This window comes from Tursiops truncatus, chromosome 10 (assembly GCF_011762595.2).
Source record: "Tursiops truncatus isolate mTurTru1 chromosome 10, mTurTru1.mat.Y, whole genome shotgun sequence".
NCBI lineage: Eukaryota > Metazoa > Chordata > Mammalia > Artiodactyla > Delphinidae > Tursiops > Tursiops truncatus.
Genome location: NC_047043.1, coordinates 96,210,494 through 96,223,162, shown reverse-complemented (window position 1 = coordinate 96,223,162; position 12,669 = coordinate 96,210,494). Strand labels below are relative to the sequence as shown.

Below are 12,669 nucleotides of genomic sequence, written 5' to 3'. Positions count from 1 at the left end.
TAGTGAAGGAGAGTGGTTGGATCTGAGTTAAGTATTTCTTTGGGCGGAGGTACACACAGGTACTAAGTGTTGAAGCCAAGATTTTAACCCAGAAATATTTGTCTCCAAGTTCATGTCTAAAGGTTACATGGAAAAAAACATGTATTTTCTTACAGTACATATTGATTTCCCCCTTTAAATTAAACTTTGAATCATTCAAATAAAACATGAGTACATTCTCCTGGTTAAAATCAAAATGTTTCAGTCAAAGCTAGAGTCCCAACCACTGCAACCAATCAGAGTGCCCTTTTCCTCCCCAGAGGTTCCACTGTCATGGGTTTGGAGCAGATCCTTACAGACATTTTGCTACATATTTACATATACATGTACCCACAGAAAATATAAATTATGGTTTTCCTGAGTTTTCTGTTTTACATAAATGGAATCAAACTATACACATTGCTCTGCAACTTGATTTTTTCACTCAGTTTGTACTATGTTAGTACATATAAATGGATTGCATTTTTAAAAATTGTTACATAGTATTTTATGGACTGGATGCACCCCAGTTGATTTAGCCCACTCACTTTCCAAAGACAGAAATGCATTTTTCTATAAATGTTGTAGCTTTTGAAGGGCTTATGGGGGTTTTTTTCTTTCAAAATATAAGGCTTTTATTTATGCTAATGGAGGAACCTACACCACAGCGACAACAGAAATATTTAGCAACACCCAGCCTGGTGACTAAATTTTCCCGTTTTCTTCAGGTGCTTGGCATCCCTGGGAGCTAGCTCTTGTCTATTGCCAAGTCTCTGTTTATAGCCAAAGGCTGTCTCGAGAACAAGGAGAACAGTGGAGTTGTTAGCTTTTGGGTCCTGGGCCCTAAAATAGGCATCCTGGCACGATGTAGAAATAGTACAGCTGTGGAGCCTCAGAGACCTGGGTTCAAATCCCAGCTTTAGCTGTGTGACCCTGAGCAAGTCACCTTACCTCTCTGAGTCTCAATTTTTCCATCCATGAAATGGAGTTTAGAATTGCCATCTTATAGAATGGCCAGGAGAAGTGAATGCAAGCCACATGTAAAGCGATGATCACCTAAGAGCACGTATGTGTGCATTTAGTGCCCCACTGTCTGCGGCCCCAACATAGTGGAGGGAAAGGGGTGGCGGGGGCGGGGGGAGGAGGGGGGTGTAGGTCTTGCATCTCTAAAGGGTCACTCAAGGTCCCAGAACAGTGAAAAGACGAATACTCTGCCCCTGCTGGCAATGCCGTATGGGGGTGGCATATGAGTTCAAAGGGATTTTCTGCCCAGATTCTGGGCACCTACTGTGTGCCAGGCATTTCCCATATTGCACGGCCTTTCACCTTCTCCCCAGCAGGCAGAGCAGAGGGTTGTCCCTCTGCCCCAGTTTGCAGGTGAGGCAACTGAGGTTCTGAGAGAAGGGGTGCCACTTGCCCAAAGTCTCAGTTAGTGGCAGGTTGAGACTGGAATTTGGTCCCTCTGTTTCTGAAAGCTGCCCTGAGGCTGCAGGCAGCTGCTCTGCAGAGCGCCCCCTCCTGGAAAGATAGGGAAGCTCCTCTCATGATGACATCTCAGATGTCTGCATTCAACCATCAAGAACCCTTTGCAGGAGGAGAGAAAAATGGCTTTTCTGGCCTCCCTTTTTCCAAGGAGATGAGATAAAGGCTACTCAGAGGTCACCTCAGGACAGTCTGAATCAAATCTCTTAAATGAGGTTGACAGAGAGGGTATGAAATGTCCATGCTTTTGTGTGTGCAATAAGGCTTAGTTTTTTAAAGCTCACTCACTTCTCATTTGAGCAAGATGAGAAGCCCCTCCCTTGGTGAAAAGGGCCTGGGCCAGGAGTCAGGAGTCCAGCCCCAGCTCTGCAGCTGAATCACTGTATCTGGGCCAAGTCATTTCCCCATTTCTGGGCCTCAGTTTTCCTGCCTGTCAAATGGGAGAGTGAGACTGGCTGACCACAGGACTTGTCCTACTCCAACAATGGGAGAACCGTGGGGGAGGGGATGGGGGGTGCTTTAGGGGTAGGGTTGCTAGATTTAACAACGTGAAATACAGGATATCCAGTGAAATTTGAATTGAGGTAAAAAATAATTTTTATTAGTATGTCCCCAGTATTATAGGGGACATAACTTATACTAAAAAATTATTTGCTGTTTATCTGAAATTCAGATTTAACTGGTCATCCTGTATTTTATCGGGCAGCCCTATTCAGGGCCTTCACCTCCACTGGACCGCCTCCCCCCCCCCCCACCGCCCGTTTCTTTGATACAGATAATTTACGTCTTCACAGCTTCTAGATGAAGTCCTGGCCACCCACCTTCCAACCAGGTCCTCACCGCCCACTGCCACCCTCCTGCCAGTGCCCACTTTCCTGCCTACATAGACATTCTAGAGCCATGGGCTGACAGGTCTCATGGGTCTAGGAATTCCTACAGCGGAGATAGGGGTGGAAACTCAGCCAGACTAGGGGACTTAAATCAGTGGAGACATTTATGTCCACGTGTGTCACGACGGCTAGAGGGACACAGTGTCTGGCTGCTCACAAGCGGCTGGCCCCACTCTGTGCCACGTCCACACGTGTGCACATAAACTAGCGGTGCTGCATCCACGTGTTATCGAGAAAACTGTCTTTGGATATAAGGCATCAGAGCTACCAGTCCCCGGCCTTCCGCCAAACCCATCCTTCATGTCACGTGTGGGGAAACTGAGATCCAGAGGGAAGTGGCTTGTCTGCAGTCCCATGGCCTTCCCCTGTGCCTGTCCTCAGCTTGACCGCCCTCCTCCCCACCTTATTGGGGGGAAGTCTTCCTGCAGTCTTCTGCCTCCAGGAGGTCGTGATTAATTACTCCACCTCCTAAGACTGGACAATAATAACCCGATATCCTCACCTGGTGCCTGGCATAGCACTAGGCACCTTACACGGACAGCCTGCCAAAGCCTCGTCCTGCCCCTGTGAGGTAGGCCCCGCCATTGCCCACATTTTACAGAAGGGGAAACTGAGGCACAAAGTCACTCCCAGTTGGGATTTGAGCCCATGACATCTGACTCCCAGCCCCACCCGAGTTCTTGGTGCTTGGTCTCAAACTAGCCACCTACGGGCTAAATCCAGTTTACGGATATGTTGTGTTTGGCCCTGGAATGTTTTTAATGGGGAAATTTTACATCAAATTCCAGGTGTCCAGTTTGTCTTAGAAGACCAGAGAGTCTACCACACTGGGCCCACAGTCCCCCACAGGAGATGAGAAATATCCCCTTTAGAAGGGCTGAGATTCTTCACTTTGCCCCAGTCCCCATCACTCCCTGTTGCCTCCCACCCACCTACTTCACTCATTCACAAAACCTGCCCGACCCCACAGCTATTCTCATTTGCAGCTCCTGCCCTGTGCTCTGACCCAGGACCCAGGATCTCAATGTTAGGCCTGTGAACAACCGGATGACAGAACCTCTAAGCCATGGCTAGACCCCCTGACCTGGAGGGCACCCATATTTTCTACTGGTCACACTACTGGTAGACTCCAGAACATTTGAATCACAGACACTCAGGAGATTCAAAGACTCATCTCTCCTTGAATCAATCAGGAGGAGCCCAGGAGGTGGGCTGGTCCCACTGTCACCAAACTTCTTAGTGAAACCTTCATTTACTCCAAACCTTATGAGGAGCCCCAAAATGTGAACAGACCCCAGCAAGATCACTTCAGGGCCTGTAGACCTTGAAATCCCTGGGCTCCTCAGGGTCCGTACATTCTATTGAGCTCTCCTGTTTTCATGATGGGGAAACTGAGGCTCAGAGGAAGGAACTGGCTGACCAAAGGCATAGCTAACTGCTGTAACAGGCCACCTTTGACTGTGCCTAGCCCCTTCCTCAGAGGCCCACCACCCTCTCAAATTCTCCCTTCTTCCCCTCATCAAAACCCGCTCCCAGAAAAAAGCCTGAAGCTCGTTCACACTATGGTGTCCAGAACCAACGATGGCCTCCCCTCCCAGGGAGTCTAAAGGAGTTGGAGCTTTTAGGTAAAGGGAAGCATTTCAGACATTGTCTGTGGGTAGAACTGGGCAAAGGAAGGAAGACAAGGACCTCCCTGCAGTCCCTGAATCATGCTACATCGTGCCTGCCTGCTCTGGGTGTGGAGCTCCCAGGTATGAAGCACAACATTTCCATGTGCTTCGAACAGGGCTGGCCTGGGTTCTCAGGTCCCAGGAGCGGCGTCAAGGCCACCTCTGGGTCTCTTGAAGGCCTTGGTCTCTTCCTCTATGAAATGGGCATAACTCAGCTCGGGCTCCTCCCTCCCGTGCACAGGCAGGACAGCGGATCTCCAGTGCTTACCTGCACTGCTAGGCAAGGCAGGTGTGGGGTTTCTTTGGGAACGAGCCGCCCCCGGCTCTCCCAGGAGGTCTCGCCAGCCCGGCTCTGGGCGGCGGTAGGTGGGTGTCTCACGGTCGGCATCAGCACCTAGAAACCCAGACAGGAGGCGGCATGGCCACGTCCTGTACCCCTGAGCCGTAGGCTGTGGGATTCCCAGGACCGCTGAGCTCCTGCATCCCGGAGTGTGGGGCTTTTCCCTTCTCGGGACACTCCCCAGCCTTCACACCGGCCGGGCCTGCAGCAGCGAGAGAAGCACGGGTTGAATGAATAACTGGATGAATGAGCGAATGAACGACAGACTATTGGAGTTCTAGAAGCTACGATGTGATAGCTTATCTATGATAGTAGATATTAGACCACGAGGCCCCACAACTGTAACAGCAGAATGTTCCAGTCCTCCCACCCCAGCACGCTAGTGTCTCTGTTCAGGAGACCCTCTGGGTCAAAGCGAACACTGGGCGCCGGGCTCCTGGTGGGTGCCTGCCAGCCCCCTGCCTCGTTTTTGCCTCTCTCCCCTTCTCTCCTCCCTCCACCGTGTGGATGATTCCCAGAACGTGTGTGTGTCTCCTGGGCCCCCAGGCCAACCTCTCTGCACTCTGTCCGCAGGTTTGCCGGGTACCGCTCCAGACCTGGAAAAGAGAAAGCAGATTTTTGGGCAAAACTTTATACCTCCAAAGAAGCCAAAAACCTTCCTGCAGCTCGTTTGGGAGGCACTGCAAGACGTGACGCTGATCATCCTGGAGATCGCGGCCATCATCTCCCTGGGGCTATCCTTCTACCACCCGCCCGGTGAAAACAACGAAGGTAAGACAGGGCCTGGGACCCCTGCTGCCCACCCGGCAACATGCGTGCCTGGCCACACAGGAGGGCACTAAGAGCTCGCGGCCATGGCTCCCTCCGGGTGAGGAAACCAAGGCCCAAGGGGCAGGGCCTCACCCACAGCTAGTGGGTGGCTGAGCCCGACCCCAGGCGGAGAGTGCCCGGCCCCCATTCTCCCATGTGTGAAATGCAGAGGTTGGACCAACAACGGTCATGTTAGAGTGAGTGTTTATTGAGCACTTACAGGGTGCCGAGCTCTGGGCTGAGAGGCTGTCCTAACAACCCCATGAGGTAGGGTCCATGATTATGCCCATCTTAAAGATGAGGAAACCAAGGCACAGAGAAGTGAGTTCACTGGCTCGAGGTCACCCAGCGAAGAAATAGTCCCCAGGTTTTGCACTGGGACTTGTTAAAAACACCACTGCCCAGACCACTCCCTGAGAGACTCTGGTTGTGTTGGATGGAGCCCAAGGGTGGGTGACCCCGAACTTCTGTCCAGGCTGCTCTCTAAGAGCTCCCCACTCTCACAGCTGGAGACACAGCCCCCGAATCCTCACCCGGGGCCTACATCCACGCTCTGATCTGACAGGGCATCAGCCCTGTGCTCAGGTGCCCTGCTCTCTGGGTGCTCCAGCTTCTGCGCGACCCTGTTTCAGCTCCAACGCTGGGTTTCTCCTCAGAACCCCGAAATTGCTGGCTCCTCAAGGCCTGCAACTACGAAAAAATCCATGATGACGTCAGAGCTCTGTGCACCTGATATTCCACAACAGGGACCACAGACTTCAGCCCACGGCCGACTCTGGCTCACCTCCTGTTTTTATATGGCCCGTGAGCTAAGATTGGCTTTTACATTTTTAAGCGGTTGAAAGAAAATCAAAATAATACTCTTTCGCGGCACGTGACTATTGTATGAAAATTCATATGTCATCGTCTAAAAATGCAATTTCGTTGGGACACCCCCATTTCTTTTCCATGCTGTCTGTGGCTGACTTCCCACCACGACGGCAGGGTTGAATGACTGTGACAAAGACAGCAAGGCCCACAAAGGCTGAAATATTCACTTTCAGGCCTTTTATAGAGAAAGTTCGCCAACCTCTGTTCTAGAAGATCAGGAAGGGAAATTTTGCTCCAAGAAAGCCATTCTCGGGCTTCCCTGGTGGCGCAGTGGTTGGGAGCCCGCCTGCCGATGCAGGGGACACTGGTTTGTGCCCCGGTCCTGGAAGATCCCACATGCCGCGGAGCGGCTGGGCCCGTGAGCCATGGCCGCTGGGCCTGCGTGTCCGGAGCCTGTGCTCCACGGCGGGAGAGGCCACAACAGTGAGAGGCCCGCGTACCGCAAAAAAAAAAAAAAAAAAAAAAGCCATTCTCCCTGTCCCCGGCCAGCCACCGCTCTCTGAGTGTGGAAGGAGAATAAAGTGGATGAAGACTCAGTTTCTGAAGTGAGCCCGTTCTCCCGGGTTAGAATCCTGTCTCCATCACTGCCCGGCTGTGTGCCCTTAAGCAAGTCACTTTCCTTCTCTGAGTCTCAGTTTCCTCATCTGCAAAACAGGGCGACAGACCTCACCTCGAAGGGTTATTACAGGGAGGTGGTGAAGGGCCGTGTGGACAGTGTGGCACACACAGAGGGCACCTGGAGGTGCTGGACCTGCAGCCGCTGCGGGGAGACCGCCCCGGGTTTCCTTCCCTGCATCCCCACCGGGGATCCCACACTGTGTGACCTGCGGGAGAAGGACTCTCAGTCCCGGTCCTAGCTTGGTTCAGTGTCACGCACACCCTTGTGGGCCTGACGCTGAACATGCTTTCCCACGTGACGAGTCTCAGACCTGAGAGGGCATCCCGAACCCTGTCCTGGGTTCTGAATGGGGACATTGTTTTGTGGGTGGAGGAGACAGTGTGCCGCTCACCCAGGGAGGGTTCTGGGGCAAACCCACCTTCTCAAAGTCAGGACTTAGAAGTCCTAATGGAAAACCTCATAAATAAATGAGGAGTTTGGGGTTAACATATACACACTACTATATATAAAATAGATAACCAGCAAGGACCTACTGTATAGCACAGGGAAGTCTACTGAATATTTTGTAATAACCTATAAGGGAAAAGGATCTGAAAAAGAATATATGTGTGTGTGTGTGTGTGTGTGTGTGTATATGTGTATATATATAGATAGATAGATAGATAGATAGATACACACACATGCATGTATAACTGAATCACTGTGCTCTACACCTGAAACTAACACGACACTGTAAGTCAATTATACTTCAATTTTTAAAAAATAAAGGAAAAGAAAACCTCAACCTCCATTCATCCTTCATTCCAGAAACTGAGCACCCCCCAAGGGCTAGGGCTTCACCAGCTCCAATGACAGCTTTCCTTTATGATGACAAAGTCTTTTAAACCTGTATCACTCTACGCATATATACATAGATAGATCGGCAGACAGATATACATGCACACACACACCATGAGATATGTGGGATCACATATTTTTGTTGTTAGCTTTTTATAATCTGATTTGGCGTTAGTAGAAAAGTATAAACACTTTTCTTTGTTATTAATTATAATTAGACATTTCCTCATCAATGTGCTGTGTAAGTAGATAATCCTACTAGCGTCACTGCTTCAGGCAAGCAAATAAAAAGTGAAAAGCATGTGAGAAATCACCCTTATGGGCCTCCTTTCCCCAAATAAGAAAGTGGTCTCTGAGGTTCCTTGAACAGCTGTCACCCCACCCCCTCCCAGGCCAGAGTTTTCTGAGAAACTGGATAGCCAAGTCTGTCTGGCCAACTACCTCAGTTTTATACCTCGTATTACTGGCTGATTTCTTTTCTCTGCATGCCCTCTTTCCAAAGAGGGTTTAAAGCAGATAAATGTGCTACCACGATTGAGGTATAAATTTGACTTTGAACTTCCTGGCAGCCAAAGCAGAAAGTGAATTAGGATGATTCGCATAGCTCAAGTAATCAACAAGGAGGAAAGCTAGTCCTTTAGGAAGACAGCGTGTCCCCTGACAACGAATTCTGGGATGAACTTTCATGTAGGATATTATGAGAGATGCATAATGGGCAGCATTCTCTGCAGAAGTTTTCCAGAAAATATAGAAGATGGCTCACGGCTACTTGCATGAGCCTTGAACAAAGCTAAGGGTGAACACAAAGCGTAATAAGAAGGGAATTCCTACTATTTTTAGAGCCACCACTGGTTGGAAGCTTTTAGGGTAACAGCTCATTTGATCCTCACTTGACCCTCACAACAACCCCGTGGGCAGGTGCTATTATCACCCAGGAAACCAAGGCCCTGAGATGGTAAATGACTTGGGAGGAGCTCAGACTTTGGGAAGCGGCAGAACCGTGACTCAGACCAAGGCGTTCCAGCTCCCGAGCCCACGCTCCTATCCCTCGGCTACGTTTCCTCAGAAAGTGACCAGGTTGAGTCAGTGGAGAAGTGACCTCATGTGACCCAATTTAATGCAAGATTAGAACTCCGCAGGCAGATGATAGAGGGGGTGCAGTGGGAACATGGATCAGGCTCCCAGGCTGTACCAGGAGGAGCCTTCCCCCAGCCCTGCACACAGATGGCTGTGATCACCTCCATCTTAGAGAGGTGGGAGCCAAGGCCCAGAGAGGGGAAGGACTTGCCTAAGGTCACACAGCTTTTAGACAGTAGGGCTGGATTTTAAACCCAAGGCTTCTGGTTCTTTCTACTGCCCTCCCTTCCTGCAGCTGAGACAGTAGCTCAGGCCACACTCAGTTGATGAGCGCAGATGCACACACTCTAGTCCCACAGAATGAAGTTCCTGCACTTCGGGACTGTGCTACCTCCTCCCCAGCACCCAGGCCCTGGCCTGAGCTCTGAGCTCTGGACCTTCCGTGTTGCCTGGACCACCCCCTGCCATGTCAGACTCAGGCTGCCTCAGTTATGTATAAAACGACGCTGGTGATGAACTAACAGGCTCTAGGCTGCCTTGCCTTTCCCTGTTGGCTTTCTTGGCTCAGAGACCTCCAGACACTTGTCAGAGGTCACACAACACTTTTGTGGCAGGGCTGGGATAGGCATACCCCATGTTTCCCACTCCCTGCCTGTGACAGCTCCCCTAGTGCCAGAGTGCCAGCAGAGCGACCGGCACATAGTAGGTGCTTGGAAAATGTTTGTGGCTTGACCCGTTTTGAGAGCCCTTATTCGATGCCAGGCCCTGGTAACCACCTAGACAGTAGTTTCCCCATTTTACTGATGAACAACTAGAGGGAAGCCCAGAGAGGCCAAGTGGATTCCCCAAGGTCACACAGACAGTATGTGGCCACACCCTAGAAAACCCCGCGTCCAGGGAGGGCAGCTGCAGGTTTCCCAGACGCTGTGGTCACGATCTCCAGATCCTGTCCCTGCCCCAGTCCAAGGGAGCCCCAGAGGAGACCTCAGCAGGGCCCACCCATGCCCCTCTTTCTTCCCGTTTCTCATCTCTTTCCCTTAATTGCACCAGAGCAGCAGGAGTTGTTTTCAGGGTTTGGCGGCTCCCAATAGCTTAAGCAATCTGCATCCCTACTTTCTTGCCATCCCAGGGCACCATGTAGTCATCAGATAGTTCTCAAAAAGCTAATGGAATTTTTGCTGGCCAAGTGAGTGCCCTCAAAGGCCCAGAGGGCTCCTTGGTATTGAATCAGCAAGGGCAGCAGACGGGGCTTGGAGACAAGGTAACAGGTAACAGGTCTCAGCTACCATGCCCTTGGTTCTCAGAAGTCAGTCCAAAGAGAGAAGCTCATGAAAAGGAGAGGACCAATGTCTGCCGTGTACTCACCACATGCCAGGCCCTTACTAAGCCCTGGGCTCACAAAGTCCCTGGGGTCATCCCACTTTATAGCTGTCCAAACCGAGACTCAGAGAGGCCAAGTCACTTACCCAAGATCACACAGCAGAGCCTGGGTTTGAAGCCATGTCTTTCCAGTTCCAGGGCCCAAAGGCTTTTCATTGTCCTGGACTGTCTCTGAGTGTCCTGAACATTTCAGTAACTAAAGCGGGGGGCCATTGATGAAGCACAGGACAGGGACAAAACAGCCCTCCCACTTACAGAGCATGTGGCAGGGGCAGGGGATAACAAAGGTCCCAGAAGGAGAAGCACTGGGCTCTGTATCTTGAATCACTCCCCCGAGTCCAAGAGAATGCATCTCCGTGTACTGGGTTTCTCTTTAGCAAGGTTCACCTGTGTTTCCCAGTTTGGGGGATTTCACTGGTGGTGTTCACTAGTAGAGGGGCACCTTAGTTCCCCTCCTCCCATCTTCACGTGGTTCTGAAGTCCAACTGGACCCCCTCTGCCACGTGGGGGCTCGAGGCCCCATTCAGGCTGCCTGTGTGATGATGTCACGTGCTGGACAAGAAGCCACCCTTACACTGAGCGTTTACCGTGTGCCTGCTGCGTCAGGTGCTTTACGCACAGCCTCTCCCCAGACTTCACCACCACCTAGGAGGGAGCACCTGTCATTACCCCAGTTTTGCAGATGAGAAAACCAGGGCACAGCGGTTAAGCAGCTAGCTCCGGGCACACAGCTGGGATTTGAGCTCACAGCTATAGCCCGAGGTCAGTTACCATCGCCATGATAACGATTATCATCACCACCAAAGGCTGGTTCAGTTCAACAGTTTAAAATTATTGGAAAAGTCTGAAATTCCCAAAGAAAAGAAAAGTGGCTTTGAGAACCCCACACAGTGGTATAGTTGTTTATGAGCCGATGAGGAGTGGCTGGTTCAGCCAGAGATGTGGAATTTTCTAGTGACCCACACCGCCGGCCTGCAGTGACTCTGTATCATCTCGAGCACGGGCCCACCAGCTGAGCCTTGACCCTTCCAGGAGCTGAGCCAGAAAACATTCCCTGGTACCACCTGGCCTTCTGGTCATGTTGCTTTCGACCCCTCATTTCCCAGAGAGTCATGCTGGGGACTCTTGAAACCGCTGTTCTCTATTCCTTGGGACTGAATTAGACTTCCAGACAGTCGACCATGGGTCTTTGGCGACACTTTCTACTTTCCCAGTGAGGCCAGCGTGTGGCAGAGAGGGCCACTGGGCTCAGGGGTAGTGGGCAGGCCAGGTCCAGTGTCAGATTCCAGGCCTGGATTCAGACTCCAGATCTGCTGTGTGATCCTGGCTGAGTTGCTGTCCCTCTCTGAACTGCTTCCCTCCTCTCAGCCAGCTTGAGGATTAAAGTGAATGCCTGGCACACAGCAGGCCTTGCGAATGGCCCAGTGGGGCCCAGCCTCGGTGGAAGGGGCCCGCTCTGAGTTTTCTAGGAGTGGATCATCAGATGCTGTCCATGGAGAGACACTTCTCCACCCCCCGACCCCTGCCCATTGGAAGGAAGGGCCTAGGCCAGTCCTGGTGTGGCACTCATCTCTCTGGGCCTCAGTTTCCACATCTGTCCATGGGGGTAATACCTCTGACTTTCCGGATCCTTCTGGGGATGCAGGAGACGGGATGTGCGGAGGGGCTTGGAAAGGCGCTAGGGCTCAGCACTGCGTGGGCAGGACCTACCTTCATGTCCGAGGCCTTGGCATCAGATGTGTCTGGTGTCTTCTTTTTCTTTGTCACATGGTGGGTCTGGCAGGCCTTAAGCAATGTGGGGCCCAGACCTGGAGGTTCAATGGTGCAAGGGTGTGGGGTGGAGGGTCACTGTGGATCAGACAAGTGGCTCGGAGTGTCGGTGTCCTCACTGTGCAGTCGGGGCTCAAATCCAACAAGGGCTGAGTAGGAACCTCCTGGTGCTAAGCACAGGCTGGAGCTTTTGCCTTCCTCCCCTTGAGTCTGGAATGTGGTCTCAGTGACTCCCATTTTGCAGATAAGGACACCAAAGCTTAGGGAAGGCTTACCCAGGACCATAGAGCGGCAGCAGCAGGATTCAGACCAGCTTGTTGGAGGGCAGGTCCAGCACTATGGCTCCCGCCGCAGCCTAGAAACCTGCCTCACAGTTGCTGGAAGAAGGGAAGGAAAGGACATCAGCAAAACTGCATTTTAGACCCTAAAGCACTTGCACTATTGATTGCTGTGAGGCCCCTTCTGCCTGGCTGACCCACCCCACCTGCTTCCTTCTGCTGTCTGCAGGATGTGCAACGGCCCAGGCGGGGGCAGAAGATGAAGGGGAGGCGGAGGCGGGCTGGATCGAGGGGGCCGCCATCCTCCTCTCGGTCATCTGCGTGGTCCTGGTCACGGCCTTCAATGACTGGAGCAAAGAGAAACAGTTCCGGGGCCTGCAGAGCCGCATTGAACAGGAGCAGAAGTTCACCGTGGTCCGGGCTGGCCAGGTGGTCCAGATCCCTGTGGCTGAGATCGTGGTTGGGGATATCGCCCAGGTCAAATATGGTAAGTGACCCAACCACAGAGCCACATGCTGGAGCTGGCATCTGGGCACAGGTGGGACCCAGACAGGCTGGTCCAGGGCAGGGGGTGGATTCCTGAAGGCTGAGCCCAAGCCAGGTTGTCTTCTGAGCTCCTTGGAGAGGT

At 51.9% G+C, this 12,669-nt stretch overlaps 1 protein-coding gene across 2 annotated transcripts in view; it reads left to right on the top strand.

The window, feature by feature from the left end:
- ATP2B2 (ATPase plasma membrane Ca2+ transporting 2) overlaps nucleotides 1–12,669 on the top strand; it is a 110,275-nt gene that overhangs the window by 26,013 nt on the left and 71,593 nt on the right. For both annotated transcript variants that reach the window (XM_033865425.2, XM_073787677.1), the window contains exons 2-3: nucleotides 4,974–5,171; nucleotides 12,271–12,528. In XM_033865425.2, the coding sequence (XP_033721316.1) occupies nucleotides 4,974–5,171; nucleotides 12,271–12,528 (456 nt within the window). The remainder of the gene's footprint in view (nucleotides 1–4,973; nucleotides 5,172–12,270; nucleotides 12,529–12,669) is intronic.